This window comes from Tachypleus tridentatus, chromosome 9, assembly GCF_004210375.1.
Source record: "Tachypleus tridentatus isolate NWPU-2018 chromosome 9, ASM421037v1, whole genome shotgun sequence".
Classification (NCBI taxonomy): domain Eukaryota; kingdom Metazoa; phylum Arthropoda; class Merostomata; order Xiphosura; family Limulidae; genus Tachypleus; species Tachypleus tridentatus.
Window position 1 is genome coordinate 130,748,142 of NC_134833.1, and position 22,872 is coordinate 130,771,013.

The 22,872-nt window shown below is 30.2% G+C and overlaps 1 protein-coding gene and 1 pseudogene across 8 annotated transcripts in view; one reads left to right on the plus strand and one right to left on the minus strand.

The window, feature by feature from the left end:
- Positions 1–22,872, minus strand: part of LOC143226390 (calpain-C-like) — a 237,466-nt pseudogene that overhangs the window by 78,945 nt on the left and 135,649 nt on the right. The window lies entirely within an intron of this gene.
- LOC143226389 (RNA helicase Mov10l1-like) lies at positions 385–20,734 on the plus strand. Of its 7 annotated transcripts, none has more exons than XM_076457302.1 (9): positions 385–823; positions 5,321–5,505; positions 7,035–7,443; positions 8,432–8,602; positions 8,941–9,089; positions 10,194–10,334; positions 13,164–13,391; positions 16,584–16,790; positions 18,853–20,734. In XM_076457302.1, exons 2-9 carry the CDS (start codon positions 5,366–5,368, stop codon positions 18,974–18,976), a joined length of 1,569 nt encoding a protein of 522 aa, XP_076313417.1. In that variant the 5' UTR covers positions 385–823; positions 5,321–5,365; the 3' UTR covers positions 18,977–20,734. The 7 variants fall into 7 exon arrangements, 6 of the variants coding, with proteins under 6 accessions (XP_076313417.1, XP_076313418.1, XP_076313413.1 ...); XM_076457303.1 differs by lacking the exon at positions 18,853–20,734 and adding an exon at positions 14,644–14,769 and having other exon boundaries at positions 390–823; positions 16,584–16,717; XM_076457298.1 differs by having other exon boundaries at positions 394–823; positions 18,847–20,730.

Here is a 22,872-nt window from a genome sequence, read left to right on the forward strand (position 1 = left end):
CAAATATAGACCATAGTGTAGTTTTTTGCACAACTGCAAACAAACTAAACCTGCGGTTATTAACTTCAACATAAGAAGTGATGAAAATAGTGGTATCAAAAGTCAAAATTGTTTTATATAGTGATCCTTGTACATGATAACAGTTAGTACTGATAAAGATATCACTTTAATATAGTTCACATGAATACAGTTGTTGTCCAAGTGACTGAGAAAATAAATAGTGTCTCAAATATTACAACCACTCCTATATCCTTATCCCAGTCGGTCTGATGAACCCTTTTGTCGGGTGAAAGGCATCGTCAGTTATGGATATGAAAGATACAGTGTGGTTGCGATGTTTTATACATTATTCTATATTTTTTATCCTAAATTATATGAATTGGATAACTATAAGAAAGGACAAATATCTAATTCTTAACATTTGCATTTAAAATTAGTTTGAATTCAAATTTTATAACACGTATTAATTTTCATTTAGAACTTTTATCTTAATTTTTTAAGTTGTTGAAGAGGGGTTAGGGTAATAAGCTAACATTATGTTATTGCCCATCAACATAATACGTGATATAACAATACTCGCTAGCTAAAGATTGTGTTAAACAAGGTATAAAATAGTATGGTGAAGTGTGACAATGCTTAATTTTGATGTACTGTAAAAAAATGGCATTAATAATAATAATAAGATCTGGTAATTTTAACATTCGTAACAATTAAAACTCGGAAACGTTTAAATTGGCCTATTAGTATTACCGGACAGGTACTATTAATGTACGTAATTCCATAATGATCTAGGAAGGCCGAAACGTTGTTCTCTGCTTTATGAGTGAGTGTTAATACCCATGTCAGCCGTTTTGAGATACATTTTATTTCAACTAGGCTCCTCGTCATCAGGAAGTATTATTAGTATTACAAATAAGTTAAAAAATTACAAAGTAATTTTGTCTGTAACTTAGCATAAAAAATATCGCTCTTTAAAGTTTGATGGCGGAATGAGGGATACTAGTTTATTCGAAGGAAGTATGAGTATGTTAACGTTATGGGCTTTTACTCAAATAAATTGAAACGAAGGAGAAAAAACTAAATGTTTTATTTAATAAGCTGAAATAAGCATTTCGAGAGAAAAATTGTTTTTGTTGTTATTGCTAATAATTCCTAATAGTAATAATTATTGATACAACGATGTACTGGATTCTGGAATTGCATCTAAACACATCATCAGAACTTTTAGGTTTTTCAGTGACTTCCATATTTTGTTAATTTTGTGTTAACTTACTTTTAAGTATTGAAATACTAATAAATAGTTTGATATTTTTAGTAGGAACTTCTATTGTATATCATTATAGTAATGAGTAATAAGTAGGCAGTTTGCTTTCTAACATTTTTCACACATAAAAAACTTAAAAGAGGTAAAAAACAACTGTATTGTCTGTATATATATTTACTTGAACGTTGTAGGAAGTAAGTTTGAAGTGGTAATGCCATAGCCACATTGTTATTTGTCTGGGGGCATGCTTCCAAAGAAAGGTTTGGAAAGTTTAATCTTATGGGGTTGAATGTTGAACCATTTTAACTACAAATACTGCATACACACAACATAACGTGTAGAATTAAAAAGTAGTAATTTTTAACACATAAGTTATAGATATAGATGCCATAAAAAAGAAAAAATTGTCAAGCCATGGTCACATTGGTCTTACCATTTTCTTCAGCACTGTTGAATTGAGTGGTGTAATGTGAAAGAGATTTAATACTTAAGATTCTCCATTTTTCAGTAAAATTTATCAAAGAAATAGTTTTTTAAATAAAACTTAACTACTTGAATGCTTTATTAACTTAAAGACTCCATCAAGGTTCCAGTTTATGTTTTTATCCTCTCTTAAAAAATATTATTTTTGCTAAAGAGAAGTATTTTTTTCCTCTTGTTCAATAGGTATGTATAATACACAGCCTCATTTGTCACTGTTGAAAACAATATTAGCTCTCAAACGTTTAATCTGAATGATCATCATAAAACCAAGTGTTGAAGCTTTCACTTCTAAATTTGTATGACTAGGTTTTTATACTAGAGTAATAAGAAAGCCCCTTATATTTCATACTATATCTTTAGAATGTGTACTTTAACTTCTAAACTAAGTTTATTTAGATCCAGATAATTGTCGTTATACTGCTAGAGATTTTCTCACTTCCAAACCTATCCTAGACAATCTTTATATAAAGTCTTGAAGTATCCTCATGTAATTAACTTTATAACATGTTGAATTGTGTGATATACGTATATACTGAATTGAATGTGAACACGTGTATCAAGTGTTATTTAAACTTCACTTTAATGCCAGTTGAAGCATAATGATTGATAAGTGTTGACTAATTTTAACCCTTGTACTGCAGCTGTTTTAAATGCGCCAAATATTTTGTGAGCCATATGCTGTATATAGCACACTTGCATTTAAGTTCTGGAAGCATACTGCACCCTATTTAGCATATCAGTAATCAGTTGGCTAGAAAGCCTATTTATAGCATCCACATGTGCTAAAGATTTAGTATTACTGATTAGTTTAGGATTATTGCTGATATAGTAGTTAAAAATACCTTACTAATAAAATAAGTGCTATGGGCTAGTCTTTAGCTCAGTTGGTAGAGCACTCATCTAGCAATTGAAAAGTTTAAGTTTCATAGATAAAACAAGGAAATGTATATACCATGAGAACAGAAAACTAACAAAGAAACACAGGTCATTATTTACTTCAATCAACTGTATAAGTTCAGTGCCATATTTTCATTACACAAAGATGTATTATAACAAACAGAAAGCCAATAATTAAGCATTAATTAATCAGATAAGAATTATATTAGCATCTTTTATGTGGTCCTGATTTCTACTTCTGTAACATGGAGGATTTGTGAAAGGATGGGACACCTACAGTGTCTCTGGGTGCTATTTCTGAAGATATCACCTTCAAAGGATATACCTATTGCAGTTTCTTACAGTTATAATAATTATTTTATATCTACACTGTTCTGTTTTTATTGTTGATAGTTATATTAGTTTATAAAATCAGTAAACATATATATATATATATATGTATGCTAAGGATAATTTCTGAAGATACTTAAAAGTTATTCAGAACATGTTTTAAGGTGAAAACAAGACAGTAATTCTACAAAATAAAGAAAAATTTGGTTAAAAAAAAAAAAAGGGTTAGACTTGTTTTTGTCTGTGTGTGTGTGTGTGTCTATATATATTCATAATGAGGTGAAACCATCTTAAATTATAATATTACAATGTGTATATATCACAAATATGATAATGATTCATAATAGGGATTGCAAATAGTTGCATGAAACTAGTAGAATGTTCAGACAAAAAAGCACCTTAAACAGTAAAGATTCAGTTCAAATAGCTCCTTAAAAAGCTTTACCACTGACTGCTAAGACTACACATATGAAAATACACAAAAAGAAATCACACATGTTATACTTGCAAGGATATGAAAATCTGTTCAAAATGGTTAATTTGCAATTATATTATTTATTATTTTACTGGCCTAAACAAAACATGGCTTGGTATATTGCACACAAATATTTTGTGGAATACTAAATAAGTTACTGTGAAGGTTGTAGGGACAATTAAAAGTTGATTATTTTCTGCTGTATTTTTATATAAGTTGAAAAATCATCATTATTTTAGTATAAACATTATCTTTGTCCATATTCTTAAAATATCTCGGGTTCCTTTAAAAATCTTACATACAAGGGGAAATGGGAATTACTAGCCAATTATAAATAAGGATCAGATGAGTGTAACATGTAGATATTTAATGCTTTGTACACTACAGTTGGGTCTGTAGAGAGCTAGCCTCTATATTATATATGAAATGAAGGAGTTATAAAACGTAATATTAAACCTATGACACATGTTTATAAAATAATTACTTTAAAAGATTGCATGGGTAATTTTAAAATGAATGTTTTTTTTATGTATATGTTTTATTTGGAAAGGCTGCTTTTCTGCTGGTAGAACTTTATACGTTTATAAATATATTTGTCTTGTAATGCATTATATATAAAGGATTTAGTGACACAGAATTTATGAGTGCTAATTCTCTTTTCAAACAAATTTCCTTGACAATCTTTAGCTGCTGCTTAACATTCTACATCTTGAACTCATGATCAACTCATCAATTGTTATAGTAAATAATCACGAACCACATTGGTTAGCAACAAGATATGTTTTCTGTCATTACAATGTATAAAGTTAGCCATTATATCAAGTAATTTTTTTGTCTATAGTTGAGCATGAAAAAAGCCAGAAATCAAAATGTATAAAAAAAATTTAAAAACCTGCAAATATGGATAATAAAAAAAGTTAAGAAAGTAAGGGTGGAAATACTTCAGACATACATCAGAGATACTCATAATGCAAAATTCTATTTTGACTGATTTGTAATTCTAAATAACAGATGAGTGAAAATAGGGATTTGCAATTTGAGCAAACAATGCCAACAGTAACTTGTTTACCTACTTTTTACAATCCTCGTATGAATGTTTTAAATTCGCAGCTATTTATTTGTTATATGTACATATATATTAGTATAGTGAGATAACATTGTACATGACAAAACTTATAATACCTGAATTCTGTGCCAACTATTAATTTAATGAGAAGTTTAATAAAGTTGTGTTCTTCTAATAATTAAAAATTAGTTGTTGGCTGAAGAGCAACTTTAATGTTGCAAGAATGTACCTGATATTTATATAAATATTTAATCTTGAGCTTATGCCTTTTATTATGACTCTTTTTTTTTTTGTTTCTTGATATGCTAAATTTATTATACACATAAATATACAGACAAATGCACTACAGTTCAAAGGTTTGAATGTAGATACGTTTTTGCAGGTTCATTGGTGAAATTAAAATAAACACACTGGCAATCAGGTCATTGATTATAATACTGATAAAGACTAAATATTTTTTAATATGTACAAATGCAATCATAATCTAATTACTTATACTTAAACATTACCAAAACAATTTGGTCTTAATGACTGTAGTGTACATTCATGGCATTCTGTACTCATGTATGTAGAAAAATGTCTTTTTCCAAACTTGTAAATAGTAGTATAATTCAATCAGACATGTATTTTTGTTAAACACTTCAACGATTGTCTTTGATAGTTTCCTAGATGTTGTTTAAGATGTTCTATTTTTTTTCAGTAAAGATTTATAAGTTATCATAATGGTGATTAGATGTGTTGTAGTAGATATTTTGTAATTTTTGTGTAATTTTAATTAAATGTAGACAAAAATTATATCCTACAGATTTGTGTATCTCTGGACCTATCAGAAACTCTTAAGAAATGAAAAATGCTAACACTTGTTAGTAAAGCAGTCTCCTACCTCTGGGGCAGCCCTAATTTAGTTGATTCTAGCAATGACAGACAGAATAATGTTCTCCCTAATGTTGGATTGGGTGACCCATATGATATACTTCATGAACAGAAAGAGTATGTCTTTATCTTTTTTTTTTAACTGTGTCATTGTAAAAATATACATGTCTGTGGATAAATGAAGTAAGGTTGTTTGATATTTGTTTTTTACCCAGAAAAGAAGTTTAAATAAAATCTTGTACTATTTACTCATAACTCATAACTTAGGATAATCAATATTTACTTGAATTATATTTGTAAAAACGTTTTATTACACAATTTCTCATTAAAGATTTTGATTAGAAGTCTAGGGTAATTCAACAAAACAAAAAACCTGCTTATTCAATGAAAACTTTATTTGCAGTATATACATCATATAAACACATCAGAGTTAGATGAACTTATAACAACAATAAGTAAAACATCCATGTTTATTTAGACGTGTATTTATATGTACGTCAAAGAAATAGTTCTATGAAAATATTTTAAAATATGACAAATTTTATATTTTCTTTTCTTTCGTATTGTAATATTATTCTGCTCAGTTAGTACTCATGTTTTTGAAGCAATTCAACAGTCAATGTAAACTTAAATAATGTGGAAAAAGAAGTGAATACTTTATTTATTTTCATACTTTTCTTTCAAGACTTTCAATTAATTATTGGAAAGTTTATGGGAATTTGTGTCTAAAATCTTAACTAAAAAAAAGAAGAAAAATAGTCTCTTTGGATGACATGTTAAGATGCATTTAGAACCAATTCTGTGAATAGCATCTTACTTTACAGCATGAAAGTTTGGTTTGTTACATGTAGTTTGAAGGAATTGTCTTGATACAAATATATGTGGTATTAATTTACACTTATATTTGACAGAGTACAGTACGTTAGGCTGTGATAGAGTTATACAAAAAATAAACTGAACACAGACGGCAAGTGAAAAAACAAACAAACAAACATGAGTCAAAAAATTTAAAAACTCAATATTCTTCAAATTAAAAGAAATATTCTTGAGCTTTATTTATACTGGGTGGCTTCTAGGTTTGATAGACATATTTGAAGCTAGCTGTTGGACATATTCATACTATATTAAGAAAAGAGCAGGAATTCTATATTCTCTACATCATTAACATTTTCTTTTATACATTTCTAAAGAAGACAAATTTTTAACTCCTAGTAACTTGTACGAGTCTCTTTATCACCCCCTCCAATTGATTATAACCTCACTTTGAGAGGTTGTGACAGTGAAACATGGCCAATAAAATGTAAGCTTTACAAAATAATCACTGTGATATTAGCCTTATCCAAGCTAGAGGTTTAAATCAAACTTATGACCTTTCATTATTGGTTTACAAAGATTTCTCTAACTCTATGTAGAACACCTGCATAAAAAATTCAATAAAAAATTTGACTGAATGTGTGTAAAGATATTTTTTTCTTATTTGTGGAAAGATGAAATTAGCCATTTCATGTGCAACAAATAGATCTAAAATTTAGTGTGTATGCTTTTTCAAAACGCCTAGATTTTTGTTTCATTTGTATTTTCTATTCACATAATTTTGCATCTCTATTAAGAAATGTTTCTCATAATTTTCTTACTTATATGTATAGAACCCCAGTGGAACGAGAAAAAATATCATTGCATGGAAAAGTAACCCATATCAGAAAAAGTGATAGCTATGGTCTTATAAATGGGCATATATACTTTAAATTTGAATCAGTTATTGGTGCTGCTCAGCCAAAAATTGGAAACATTGTATCAATCTCTGCTTCTCGCAACAAGAAGGAAGATTCTTGGTGTGCTGATAGTGTTCAGGTACTGAGTGAATCGTGGGACTTTGACGATACCAAAGAAAAATGTGATAAACTGATTACCAAATGTGCAGCTGAAGCCAACCGAGATGATCACAGAATACTTCATAGCCCAGGAAATGGACAGTACCAATCTGTTCTTGCTGTGGTAACATCGATGAATGGAAAACATGGCATTTTAAATGAAACAACAAAGTTCACATTGCAGGTGTGTTATGAACTGACCAAAAGTTTAATTTTTTTACTTCATGTTTATTATATTTCTTTAAATTGAAAAACACTTGGGAGTTATGAAAATAAAATTTATGAAAAAGATTTTATTAAACAAAAAATAGTAAACAATTGATAAAAACTCATATTATTACTGTAGTGAATTTTTTAATGGAAATTCTTAAAAGTTGTAAGCTTTCATGTGTAGTGTAGTATATGTGGGTGAAATTAGAAGTTCATTCATTAGGAATATACATATTTAAATGTACCAGCTCAGACTTTCTCAGAACAACTAGATTGCTGCTTGTGTATTTTCATAAATATTTATATATTTTTGCAGATGAGCAAATGGTAATTTAGTTTTAAAAATGTTTAAAATGTTTTATCCTGCATTGGCTCATATGATCATAATCACAGTGATTTGCCAAAATAGGGATAAAGTTTTAAGTAACTCAGTTTTATTAATTTGACTTCATTATTTCTATACTTTGTACAGCATTAAAACTTGTTTATATTACTATAGCTAGCTATCTTATGTACGTTCAGTCCCTGTTGGTCCTCATAAAATGTTTTAATTATACTTGTTCCTACTAAATTACGAGTGTAACTTAAGTGATTTCAAAAAGTGGAAGCATTTGGTTATTGGTTATATAAAATGCACATGTGATGTGGTTCATTATAATCTTCAGCAGGTTCTTTTAAGCTGTTTTGAGTACTTTTGAAAAATACATTTATATTAATTGAGTAAAATTACTCAAGATAACTTCAAATTCTTGAGTAATCAAGACTTGTTCTTCCTGTGATTCCAGGATATAGCTAAAATAAATTTTGGTGTCATTGGAAATATTATTTTATCACTAAAAGATGCATCTTTCTCTAAACATCTGAAAAACCTAAACTTACTTTCATATAACATTAATTTTTAGCCGTTAAAGTTGTGATTATTTGTGAAAGCAATTTAATTATCAATTTCTGTGTCATATCAGAATATTGCAGTAGACTTTAAACCATTTCCTGGTGATTGGGTTGTTGCTGATATTGTGACTTGTGAAGATAGTGAAACTGTTAGTGTATTAAGAATCAAACCATTGAGGCAGAACAGTACTGTGGGGAAAGTCTCTTCAGTACAACATGATGGAGGTATTGTTGATGGAGAGGTAAGTAAAACATCTTATATTCAGTTAGTCATACTGTTATTGTATCAAATAAAGTGGTCACAATGCAGTGTATATAGTCATTTTTTAAGTAAAATATAATATTGTATCACAAAGTTCAGACACTGATCTAGAAGTTTGAGTGCTTTCAGAATCATTAATACATTTCATTAAATATCAAACTATTGTTAAAGGTAAGTCAGGATTAAAAATTAAAGTATTTTTTCATATCAGTTTCACAGAAATTAAACTTTATAAAAAATTAGTTATTGTTAAAATGGAATATGTAATCCATATTATAAGATGAAAATTTTTATGCATTTACTTGTATTTATCTTTAGATAGTTTACTTTTATTCAGCCTGTGATATTAAATACCATCCACAAAGAGGAGATTCTGTTATTGTCAAAGCAATAGAAAGTGACCAGGGTAGATTCCAGTGGCGAGCTTTGTCAATAAATCCAAAGAAAGTGTCGGAACCTTCACTGAGGTATGCCATTATTTCTACATTGTAATCTTCAAGTTCCATTTTCAATGTAACCATTTCAGACATAATATTTAATATCTTAGGTACTTTTAAAAAGTGTACATTACAACCACAGTAATTTTTCCATTGTAATGTTGATATGTGCATTTTATTAAGAAATTTACACTTCTTTTTTAGATTAATGTATGTTCTTACTTATTTTTTTGTACTATAATTTTTTATTTGTATGACAACTGAAGAATAAGATTTTCTTTATATGCCTTTCTATAAAGTTATATTGGAGAGTGAATTAATTTTTTCAAGAAATATACTTTTCTTTATCTGTAAAATATTTTGTCTAGAAATTTTGAATACATCCTACTTATTGAGACTAAATTTTCATGGTTAACAAACAGGAATTTCAGTTGTTATATTTGATGAAATATAATTTGAAATAATACTTGAACTAAAGGTGTTACATCAGCATTTGCAGTTTTCATAGATTTATCTTAAGTCTTAAGAACAGTGCATAATTTGAAAAATGAAAAGTATTTTGGTATTTCTTTTTTTCTTTTGTGCCATTCTTACATGTAGTTATGTAATGGGAAAAAAAACCTTATTAAATATAGCTCCCTGTATTCAGTGCATAAGACAGTTATATTTTTGTTTGGTTTTTAGATAATAATGACTCATTATTGTACGTGATGTATCAGTGATCAAATATTACGAACTGTTGATAAATATGAGACAAAAAGAAAGGAGTTTCTGTTAAAACCTGCAAGATTGGGTATTGATGATAGAAAAATGTTAACAGTTTCTCTGTTGCATTGTCCATATTGTTGTGCAAAAAATAAAAATTGTTTTTCATTTTGTAATACATACCATAATTACATTAACCTACTGTTTTATACTGTGGAAATGAAATTTCTAGAGCATATTGCTACAACTTGGAGTGTAATAAGTTTTAACATGTACTATCCAAGAAACATAAATAATTTCCTAGGTTTGATAATGTATGCATTATGAATTATTTGTCATTTGTCAGTAATTGTTTATGTACAAACAAATTATGACTAATCTTATATAACCATCATAATTATAATATCTTTAACAACTGTTTTCTTAAAGATTTCATACTTGGAAGTCACCGACTCAGAGCAGTTTCATGCTTGAACTGTTGTCAGACAAAAACAGTATTACCATATCTTCACCACTGGATTTTCAGAATATTCACTTAGGGACAAAAAAGTATATTACTGCTTGGATAAGGTAAACCATTTTTAACTGTTTAGATGTTATTATCATTGTGTTTTGTTGTCTTTATGCTATAACTGTTATAAAATTTGAAATTGTGAAATCTCTTTTCTTATGAATAGGTGTGTATGACTTGCCTAGCTAGCAGATAGCATTTTCTATTTTGATACTAACCTCCAACATACTCAATAAACTGCAGTAATTATTTGATATTTTAGATATCCACTTTAGTTTTGGAAATTAATGTTGATTGGACCATTTTTAATCTTAAACCAACTTTTCTATGGATAAACAAAGAAGAATTTGCTCATCAAGGCTATTCAATTTTCTACCACCACTCTACTCCAACTTGCATACAGAAACCCCCTTTTCCTATATCCAGATCAAACCTATACAAATTTCATCCATTCTTCTCTTAAGCACATTCAGTGTTGTAGCTTCTGCCACACTTCAAGGAATGTTATGTCATAGACTTACCACCTCTTTGGAAAGGTAATATTGTCATAACTGTAGTAAATGGAAGTCAAACAGGATGACTGCTTTAATTTTGATCTTATTGAGAAAAACTTGATATTTAAAAGCAGTAAGGCTAAATACTCCACACACTATTTCCCCCAAGAGCATGAAGAAGGTTACAAATTGGATATGTGAGCCACTCACTGCTATTTTTTGTCAGTCCTTGAATAGTGAGCATGCACCAGAGGATTTGAATGTTAGCTAAGTAACTTCTTCCTTGAAGGGAGGTGATAAAAAATTGTCTCAGTAATTATAAACCCATTAGTCTTACATCAGTTGTGGGAAAAGTTTTGAAAAGTCTGTTAAAAAATACTTTGCAAAGTCATTTAACAAAGTTTAGAATTTTATTGGATAGTCAACTGTCACTGAGAGAAAAATCTTACCTTACAAATCTTTTGACATTTTATTAAAAGGTTACTGTTTATGTGGAAGAGGATAAGGGTATAGATTTGATACATCTGGATTTTCAGAAAACATTTGATAAGGTACCGCATAAAAGGCTTATAAATAAAATAGAGGTGTGGGAGATAAGTTAGCAAATGCAATAGAAAAGTGGCTGGATGGAAGAAAGCATAGGGTTGTTACAAATGGAGGTCAGTCAAACTGGATTAATGTCACAAGTGGGGTACCTCAGGGCTCAGTTTTAGGACCTGTGCCCTTTTTTGAATTACATCAATGATGCAGATGAAGGAAGAGTCAATAAATTACTTGAATTAGCTGATGATAATAAGGTTTGGGGTGTTGTTAACTTTGAAAAGGATGTTGCTGATTTACAAAAGGATTTAGATCATTTTGTGAGCTGGACAAATAAACATCAGATGGGTTTAAATTATAATAAATTCAAGATAATGCATGTGGGTTGTCATAGTTTGAATTATAATTTGGATAGAAATAACCTTAACAGTGTTATAAAAGAAGGGGATTTTGGTGTAATAGCTGATTAGTCTCTAAAGCTATACAAGCAATTTGCTGTTGCTAATGGTAGAGCAAATTGGATTTTAGGTTGTATCTACAGTAATGTTAAAAAACATGTATAAAGAGGCTATAATTTTATTGTTCAGGTTACTTCACTGGTGCCTGAGGTGAAGGGGTTGTCAAATGAGAAGAGGCTGAAAAAATCTCAAATTGTTTTCTCTTGTAAAAAAAGAAATGTTAGGGGGCATCTGGTGGGAGTGTTTGAGATTGTAAAGGGTATTGATAGTGTTGATGCATTGCCTTTTTTCATATTTAGCAGTGAGAATAATAGGACTTGAGGAAACAAATATAAATTTTGGGAGGGTAGGAGTCATTTTCAGCTAAGACAGTTTCATTTTTCTAAGAGGGTAACTGGCTTTTGGAATGGGTTGTCTTTGGATGTAAACTTTAAGTGAGTTTACGAAACATTTTGAGTATAGGAGTGATAAGGGCTAATTTTAAGATTTTTTATTTATTTTTTAAGTCATTTAATTTAGTTTAGAGGATGAAACAGCCAAGATAGACCAATTGATTCCATGTTGTTCCAAAACATTATGTGTTAGGTTTTCCACACGTTAATCTCATGTCTTTTAATCATGCTGCTTGCAAGTATTTTTATGAAATTATCATTTGCATTTATAGATTTTAAATCTTCAACAATCTTAAAAACCCGAAACATATCTCCCTGAAGCTTTGAATTTTCCTATCCAAATGAGTCCTAACCAGAGGTAAAAATATCAAAAACAAATATAGTGGTACTGAGATGGGTGAAGATAGTATTGACTTAAAAAAATAAGTTCTGGTATTCAGTACCAGTGAATACTAGCAGAATTTTATCCATGGGCTGAACCAATATATTATTAAATCAACTAATGACTTCCATGTATACAACACAAATCCTGTTTGTCTAATTGCTCACTAATGTGTGTGATGAACAAAACTTTCTGAATTGTATCACTCAGAATCTTTGAAACTATGGTCCAGAGTGATAATTGAAGTGTCCATTAATTATGCTAACATTGTCAACTTGTTCCTTAAATTATCTAGTGTTTTTCGGAGTACAGTGCAAAGTTTCAAGATAAAACGTCTCTTACCTTGAAGTTAGTTTAGTTTAAGCACTTTAAGAAGGCTTAAAATGGCTGAAAATATTTACTGTTAATAAATCATAATTTTTATTCTTATACTAAAAGTGTCAATCATTGAATTTTCATCTTGAAATCTATTCATGTTATTTATAATTTTCATTTTGTGTTGGCATTCTTATATTAATTCTTTCTCCCAAGTTATAATATTTTTGTTCATTTGTAACTAAAAAGCAACCAAGAAAGAGAAAATCAATTATATAATTACAAGTTTTTTTTATTGTGTTTTCAGGAATGAAGGTAGCTCTGAAAAGGTTTTGCTGCTGTGTAAATTACAAACATCAGGTTCATCAGACTGTCAGTTTTTACTTGGAATACCTAAACTCTACAACCTTTCTCAGCAGGATGTGGCATCAGTGTGTAGTGTTGCTCAAAATAACATTTCAAGTTGTCTACCAAATAATGCCCTTGTACTCCCTCCAAGTTCTTCAGCTTATCTGAACATCACCTGTGATGCCAGGTTGTATTTGATGTTCTTTATCATATATTTTATTAACTCCTTCCTTACAGCAGGGTCAAACAGTGAATATCATTACCTTTTGCAGAGTTGCATTGAAAAGTTAAACAGGCAACTTTTATAAATGTATGCCAGTACACATGGCAGCAAACCATAGCTCGTAATTCAAATTTTAATTTAGTAATTTCAAAAGAAAGTTTTTAGTCAAATTGCCAGCCTGCACTTCTAGGTGTTGTGTGAAACATACATGCTCTTAAGTCTCTCTTAGACTGTAGCATAAAGAATATAGCTTTTATAGTATCCAACAGAGTCGAAACATAAACTATAAATTTATTACACCCTTTTACATTTATCTTGTGAATTTTAAATAAATTATTCACTCGTGCCTACTTATCTAATAGAGATGTTTATAACCAATATATTATAATATACAGAAATCTTAAGTTTATTTGTTTTGATTTGGTGGACAAAAATGGAAGTTCAAAAGAAAACCTTGAGTTGCGTTTAGGTGAAGTTGTTGTTCTGACCAGTAATGGAATTTTTATAATCTATTTAAAGCTTAATTATAAAGCCAGATAAATCATTGTAAGTTTATGACATTCTGTTCTAGCACCCAATGTTGTTTTGTTATTTTGTTGTTGTTCTGTTCTGTTCTGAAATACACATTTGAAAATTATGTTAATTATTTTTTTGGGAAACTAACAGAAATAAATTAGTTACTGAAGCATGGCAGCCAAGTTCAACTACGTTGTGTACTGGATTTATTGTGCTTATGCATATTTTTGTTTGTTATATACTTTTTTTTCAACAAAGCAATTAAAATGTAAAATATATATGTAAAAACGGTTTGTTTGGGTTGAGAAAATTTTTTATGTTGAGGAGCGAACAACGTTTCTACCTTCTTCGGTCATCGTGAACCTGAGGATGACCGAAGAAGGTCAAAGCATTGTACAATGAACTATAGTTATATGTAACCACTCTAAGAAAGAGACTATTATCATTATATTTTATATTGTACAACATCACAGTATGCTAAATTGAAGGTACTTCTCCTGGATGGTTTTTCCTCAGGTTGATTGACTTGTTTATCATGAAAGGCAAATTTTATGCAAGATGCTTCCATGTATGTTTTCTGCCTGCAAGGACTACACTTGTTATATTCAGTAAAACACAAGGTGCTTCTTCCAGATGATTTTATCTGAGCTGACTGCACTTGTTAAAAAATATTTATTTTTTTCTTTTATTCACAAGACAGTTCTTCTGGATGTTTTCTGTCTGGATGGACCACACTTGACTTAACGTACTCAGAAATATCACAAGGCTCTTTTCCCTGGATTATTTTGTCTGAGTGGACTGCACTGGTTGATCTCTAAAAACTCAGGTACAGGATATAATACAATCAATCTTATGCAGGGCATTTCCACTATACGTTTTTTCTACCCAGATGGATGCACTTGAAATACTTCATAAAATCACAAAGCACTTCTCCTGGATGTTTTTTGCTCAGGCTGACTGCACTTGCTGAGCACACAGTCTAAAACATACAAAATATGAAATAACCAGTAAAATACAAGGTATTTTCACTGGATGGACTGCAATTCATGTAACTTGACATATACCAAGGAACTTCCCCTGGATGTTTTACTTGTGCTAACCACACTTTGCTATCTTAATACAAGTCAAAGGTACTTTCCTTGGAGTTTTTTGCCTGGGCAGACTGCACTTGTCAATATGACAATATTATGTAAAACACTTCCACTGTTATTTTGACCATATAGACTTTGTTCACCCACTTTCTTCCTTACTTCCCCACCGATTTGCTGGTGTTTTTGGTTTTTATGTGCTAATTTTCAAAAATGATGGTTGTGCTTCAGTAGTAGATGCGCTACATGCATTAGTATATGTAGTGCAGTATGATTGGTGGAGGCTAGTCACATGACCAGCACGTTGCTGTAATGACACAAAAAAGACTAGTGCACAATTGAAAGTGTTAGCAATGCATAAAGGAAAGATCAAGGCTGCGATAGCTTGGTGTTATATGAGATAAGTACCTATTGGAAATGTTAACTTTCAACACGTGGTGAGCACAGTAAAGGTAGCTCTTTGTGTAACTTTTATCGGTCAACAGTCAAATAAACATTGAACTTAATTTTCAAATCTTTGTTAAGTTTCTAGTTTATGATTGTTGTGATATTCATGTAGTAGCTCTGGTGCTAAATAGATTACTTATTAAAAACCTTTTTCTTAACACATTCACCATTGGAAAATCTTTGGGAGGATAGTGTTCTAATTTCTTTTTCTGTGAAGTTTTAGGATTATTGTGTAAATACAGGTGAAATGACTTAATAAATTAATTATGTAATTAAAGAGGTGTTCTTTAATTATATTCTCTATTATATGCACATGTTATTATATCGACAAACAAAATACATAACTTACATTATGAGGCCTGGCATGGCCTAGCGCGCGTTAAGGCGTGTGCTTCGTAATCTGAGGGTCGCGGGTTCGTGCCCGAGTCGCACCAAACATGCTCGCCCTCCTAGCCGTGGGGGCATTATAATGTGACGGTCAATCCCACTATTCGTTGGTAAAAGAGTAGCCCAAGAGTTGGCGATGGGTGGTGATGACTAGCTGCCTTCCCTCTAGTCTTACACTACTAAATTAGGGACGGCTAGCGCAGATAGCCCTCGAGTAGCTTTGTGCGAAATTCCAAACAAACTTACATTATATATATATATTATTTTTAAAACACTTATTTGTGTGTATAACAATATTAGAACTGTATAACAATTTCATAGACATTTTGTCAATAGAAGTAGAATAAGATTTTTTTGTCATCAGTTAAGTTCTGATATTTACATACATGAAATCTACTCATAGTGAGCATTTAGCTAGTCTTTACCAACATCAAAAATCTGGTGAACTGCAGGAGTTCTGTCTTTTTTCATTTAAACAACTACAATAGTACTAAATGAGATAATGAATTGTGGTTATTGGTAAATTAATGTAAAGGTCTCATACCTTTGATTATGCACATAGCTTATGCTAAAATTGATTTCTAAAGTATTTTAATATTTAATTTAAATAGTGCTTTTAATTTAATTTATAAAATAAAATCTTAAATTAGAAAAGATGCAGAAGTAAAGATATGTTTGTGTAATATATTGGAATTATTGATTTTTTATTATTTCACAGGCATTTGGGGAAAACTCAAAATCTAATCTTGTTCAAATTTCAAGGATTTGAAATAGCTCGGTATGTGACTGTGAAGGTGGAAGATTCTAAGCAGGAACAGCTGTATCCTCGTTCACCTTATCAACCAAATCGTAGAAAAACATTGAACATCAGGCTTGCAGAAGCTGTAATGAATGGCATGCTAGTTCCTGGAGAAAAACTAAAGAGGTGTTCTTTCAATTTTTTTTTTTTTCAGTAATGTCCAAACCTTCTGAAATTAAAAGAACTTGTTATTAGGTTATTAAAATGTTTCACTTGAATTATAGTTAAACTTTTGGATTGCATTAACTTATTCTTTGATCCCTTTTATTGCAATGGAAATGATTATGCAACTCAGTTACATTTTCAACTAAACCATTTTTTCTCTTTCAATCCTATTCTACTTAATGTCACAAAGTTGATCTAGACTTATTACTTCACCTTTAACTGCTATTTGACTTTTTCAATAAAAAGTATACACAAGAATTGTTATGGAGAAATGTGAAATGTATGTTTTCTTAATAGAATTATCTTTATATATTTTTTAACTGATAACTTTAAAGTATAACCCTTAGAACTTTCAAAGTACATGCTTGGTTTAACATTTTGCTCTTTCATTATTGATATTCATTGCACTTTTTTTTACAACTTGTAAACTGTATGGTGAAGATCTGGAACTGTGCTAATCCAATTAAGTTAAAGTAAATATGGAGAGACAACAGTTGTAATGAAGTTAGATTCCAAGATCTTATATACAGGAGGTGTTTCTCATCTCTTCAAGGACTATTTTGGTCCATCAAAACATAATGTCCACAGTACTAACGCAGTGCAAAGAGAAGTAGGTTCATAGGACAGAACTTGTGTTACTAGTGAAGTATCAAGGATAAGCCCTGTTTTCTAGTTTTCTAAGCTGAAAGACAATGACTTCTAATATGTGTAGGCCATTTTAGAAATTATACTTGCCTCTTTGTGCCACAAAGAACTATTACTTCACATATTTGCTGTGTAAATTCTTGCACATGCCACAAGCTTTGTACAAAGTTAAGTAGTGCTTGGGTGTTATATGTGAGATGATGACTAATTGGGTAATCTTACATTCCATCTATTTTAAATGTGCATTAGCAAAATACAAAAGTTTCTTTTGACACTTCCTGTTGCTCTATTTCATTACTTTACAACAAATACCACAATTAACATTTCGTGAAAACTATTTTCTGCTTGAGATGTACATGGTCTCCAATTTCATGGACTTTCCTTTTCTTGATGATGGTTTCTTCAAAAAATCTTTTTCTAATTTCTTTCTCTCCAACATTTCTTCCACCATTTTTAGTATGGGATTATAGCTCTCTGTTGTGTAGCATTTTTGAAGTTAACATTTTTCTCATCTGAAAATTTATTACAAACAGATAGATATCTCTTTCCACCTTTTCTCCTCATTTGTGGTGTATATAGTTTGTCTCATCAGGAGTGAGTATTCATGATGATTACTGTGTGTGAAAGATATGGCATTCTGTTATTAGTGGGCACAATCTAGTGGTGATTACATCAGATGCTAGAGCAATACACTTTAATAAGTGTAGAGATGGGAGAGAGGTATCTGTCTGAAATACATTTTCAGGTAAGAAAAATGTGAAATTTTATTGCTAGCATGTAAAATCCTGTTGAACTGCTTTTTGGCTGTTGATGATTGTGGGATGTGTTGTTTTTTTAATTTTCTGCTGAAGCCACTTGGCTATGAAACCAATGTACTCAAACTTGCAACATTGGTATGTATAATGATATACTGTAGAAGATGTAAACATCAATTCAATTTTGTCCTTGAGGTGAAACACAGTTGTTAGTCTGTTTTATATTTTAAAGACGTGCCTTAAATAAATTTCTGTGGACTCGGGCTCATCTTGCTTGTATTTGACTAATACTGGCAAATATACATTGCAGTAGAGTGCTCTCCAACTAGTGGTTAAAAATTATTTTATAAGCTGACAATGAAGGCAAACTACACATATTACAAACCATTTACATTAGACTCAGAAAACTAGCATTAAACAACAGAGAACATGCTGTACCTTTGAAAATTGAACTCGAGCTCATTGAGACTTCAATTTATGATCTGATTTTGTGAAGTATGGGACTTGTATTGCTTATCTATTTAACTTGTTCAGTAATTATTGAGAAGTAGTATTTAAGATATATATCTGAATATCAGTTTTTTTAAAGTATATTTTGTTTGACTTTTTAATTCTAGGAGCAGGTTCCCTTTGTTTTTTCCTCAGTACCCTGTACCAAATGCATTGTGGGAAGCTGTACTTCAAGGGCAAGACGTTCTTAATGTTGCACAGTGTCTTGTAGAGGTAAAATGTTTTAATAATTTGTAAATATTTAGTTGTCTGTCAAAAGTTACAGAAGCTCTGTTAGTAGCTTTATGCGTGATTGGGATCTGTCTTAACTAGGAGGTTGTTGAAACTTGTGTTTCATTCAAAGAAGTATCATGGGTTATAGATGCCTCTTGCACTGTGATACATTATACAAGTCTAACTCTGTGTATGTGTGACATCAATGTTTTTTGTTATTTTGAAGACATAATTTTTCATCTTAGAAGACAGTTTTTTATTTGTACACACACTCATATATATTGAACTGCGAGGTGTGTGTCAACCTACAAGTGGTAAGGTGCTGGACTGATTTCTCATAAAAACTGGCACATACCCTTAGAGGATTTTGGGAGCAGCATTAAGATTTTCAATTGACCACTTGTGTTTTCTAACTCCATTGAAAGGATATGTTAGCTTGTAGGGAATGTAGTATGTGAGTGTATATTTACATTTCATAGTAAATTCAGGCAAATAGGCACCTTAAACAGTATTCAACTCAAACAACAGTTTAAAACCTTTACTACTGACTGTTAAGACTGTGCACATATCAAAATGCATAAAATAGAGCATGCGCATTTGACTTGCAAAGAAAAGAAATTCATTCAAACTGTCCCATTTATAATTCTTGTTGTTATTATTTTCTTGCCAGCTTATAACAAAAATAGCTTGGTTTATTGCACCTACATATTTTATAGAATACTCAATAAGACATTGTAAAGGTCACAGAGGTATTGAAAAGTCAAGTTGTTTCTTCTGCATTTAACCTAAACTGAAGAAACATCAAATTTCTAGTGTAAAAGATGTTATCGTTACCCCTTGAAGTTAGCTTTCATACAGATTACTAGTCTTTGTTTGAAAAGCTTGAGTAGAGTGTGAAACAAGAATTAACCACTAATAATAGATGAATATTAGATAACTGTAAAGTAGAATACTCAATGTTTTGTACACTATACAATTAGTGTCTTTAGGAAGACAACCTTTATGTATTAAGTGAAGGAGGGGAAAAATATGTACTTTTTATTTGAAAAGACTGCTTTTCTACTGATAAACTTTTATACACACTTAGTGGGAGTTGTGTTTTAGTCTGGGAATACATTTGTCATTAATATAGGTATTAAAGTTTAAGTACCTGTACCAGCCATCTTGAGAATACATTTTTACTTCAAGTGGGTTTCTCATCATCATGGACATTTGTCCATTTCTTTTCATTATATATAGGTAATGTAGTTATATAGAAGCTATAATTGCTCACCATATTTTCAAACAAATCTTCTTGACAGTCTCCAGCTGCAGCTTAACATTTAACATCATAAACTAATGTGATCAGATAGTGGCTACAGTAAATCATCATGAACTGTTTCAGCTAGCTACTAGCTATGTGTATTATTATTACAATGTATAAACTTTACTACCATATCAAGTAATCCTTCATCCATAAGTGAGCATAAAAACATCAGCAAAAATAATATAAATAAAATAATTTGGAATTTAAACATTTGCAAAATAAGGATCATAAAAAAAATGTATGGAAGTAAGGCTTAAGATACTGTTGACATTATTTACTCATATTTCAGATCTCTGTTTTGACTCCATCAGGTGTAATTTGTGAATTTAAATTTAAATAATCAAAACTTTCTTTTGAGGTTAATCTGTGTATTGCAACAGCAAATCTTTGTTCTTATCAAATGTTTAAAAAAAAGAAATTTATGTAGACAAAGTCAAACCAAAACTGTATCAGAATTATTGCTTTTGAATAAAGGAAGTAAAATGTTATGTTATTGTGTGAGTTATTCAGCAGAGAGTAACCTAGTAAACAATGTAACTTTCAAATCTTTCTTTGATATTGTTTTTGGTTCTGAAGAAATGTTAGTCATTAGAATTAAATTGAAAATAAATAACCTTGAAAATAGGACAAGCTTTTCTTGATTTTGGAATCTTATTCATGTTGCCATGTTTGGTTATTTATGGCTCAAATTGAAAACTTTTTTTAATGAAAGTGCACTCTTCGTGCATTTCTCCCATATACCAGTACAGATATTTCTGTGTTACATTTACTGGTATCACTTTGGCCAAACCTGTAAAAACTTCATTTGAACAAAAAAACTATATTCACCCCAACATTAGATTCACATTGAACTAGAAATACTACCAAAAGGTTGTTTTTTTAACATTTGTGTTGTTAAATCTGGCATACAGATCAAAATTTCACTTTATAATCATTCACACAGGCCTTTACATACTTTTGAATCTCACCCATGAAGCCAAACAAAAAAATCAATACACTAAAGCATTGTACAGTAAAACCTGTCTGAAGCAGAATCTCATGGGACTGAGTAAATTTTCAGGCTTAAGCAGATTTTCGGCTTAGACAGTGAGCATCCATTTCCTTAATTATATATAGTTTTTGAGCAGAACGTTATACTTGCTTGACTCAAGGGAAGTAAGTTGTTTGTGAATAAAGTTATTATACTGTTTATGTTATATTTCTTAGAATAAAAACAGAAATAGACAAAATCTCAAATTTATTTGAAAAAGGTGTTAAAATTCAACTGTTTTGTATTTTAATGAGCTTTCTCATGTGGTTGAGAGAGAACACCAATTCTACGGCCTTTTCATGAAGTTCATTTTCCCCCCTTGGTTTTTGCATACAATTTGATAGCAGTAATATAACAACACTGGTGGAGAAGTATGAATTTCTAATTCCTCACAATCTTTTCCATTGTGTTCATCTTCTGAATCTCTTGCACTGTTACCATCTTGCGATTCTGTCATAGATTTTAAATTAGTTTCATCAGTTTCTGTTGAAACATTCTTGTCAACGTTAAAAAAAACTTTCTGCTTTCAGAGAATCATTTTCATCAATCTCCTCAGAGTTTGGATTTCACTAGAACTGTCATAACAAGCAACTTTTAAAAAAAAAAGATATTGAAAATTAGGGTATTAAGTACATTTTCCCTAAATTTTAAAATTAGGGAAAATAGGAATTTTTTTTCTGTGAGAATTATTTAAAGAGTATAATTTTGCACTTGAAAGACAAATATATTTCTACAAATCATGAATCTAATTTAACTGCAAAAATAAAGACACAAAAAAAGAACAGAATATATTTAGCCAATACTAACTGTCTTTGAAAATTTATTTATATTTAAACAAGTTATTAATTAAACAAGAATTTATTAATATTTAAAGAAATTATTATTTAATTAAAAAAACATTTTTTCTTCCATACTTGGGTTCTAATCCTACTTGTTGATAGATGAGGTAGGTGAAAGATAGTTTTCCGTCCATGTTACACAGGTTCCACTACTTTGAGGGCCTTTTATAAGAGAAATCTTAAGATAATGCTACAAAATTTTGATATTTCAGGCCTGTACAGGTTTCTGCCCTATGCAGTTCTTGGCTTAGACAGGTTTTCCTGTATTAACATATTTTCAATTGTCAACATAGATGAAGAATTCAACCTTGTAAAGTGTTTCTTCAATTACAACAACAAATTTCTGCTGTAATTATTATTGAAAAATTCTCACAAACTACCACAGCAAGAACATCAAAATGCAACCCATAAATAAAAATAATAGTACTGAACCAACTAACAACAGAAAATTACAATGCAGTTTACCATTTATTCCTGAAATCATATCTAAAGTATCATGCTTGAACAGAACTTGCCATTAAGCATAATATTTTTGTTTATTTGAAATTTACTCAGAAACCCAACCAAAAACTAAAATTATTACTGAATACAAATTATTACAGAATCACACAATAACAGCTCAGAATTCTACATTGGAGAAACTGAAAAAAAGATAAGAAACCAGATTTGCTGAACATAATACAAACTCTCCAATGTTTATCATTATTAAAGTTCAAAAACCATAATATATCTACTAAAACTACAA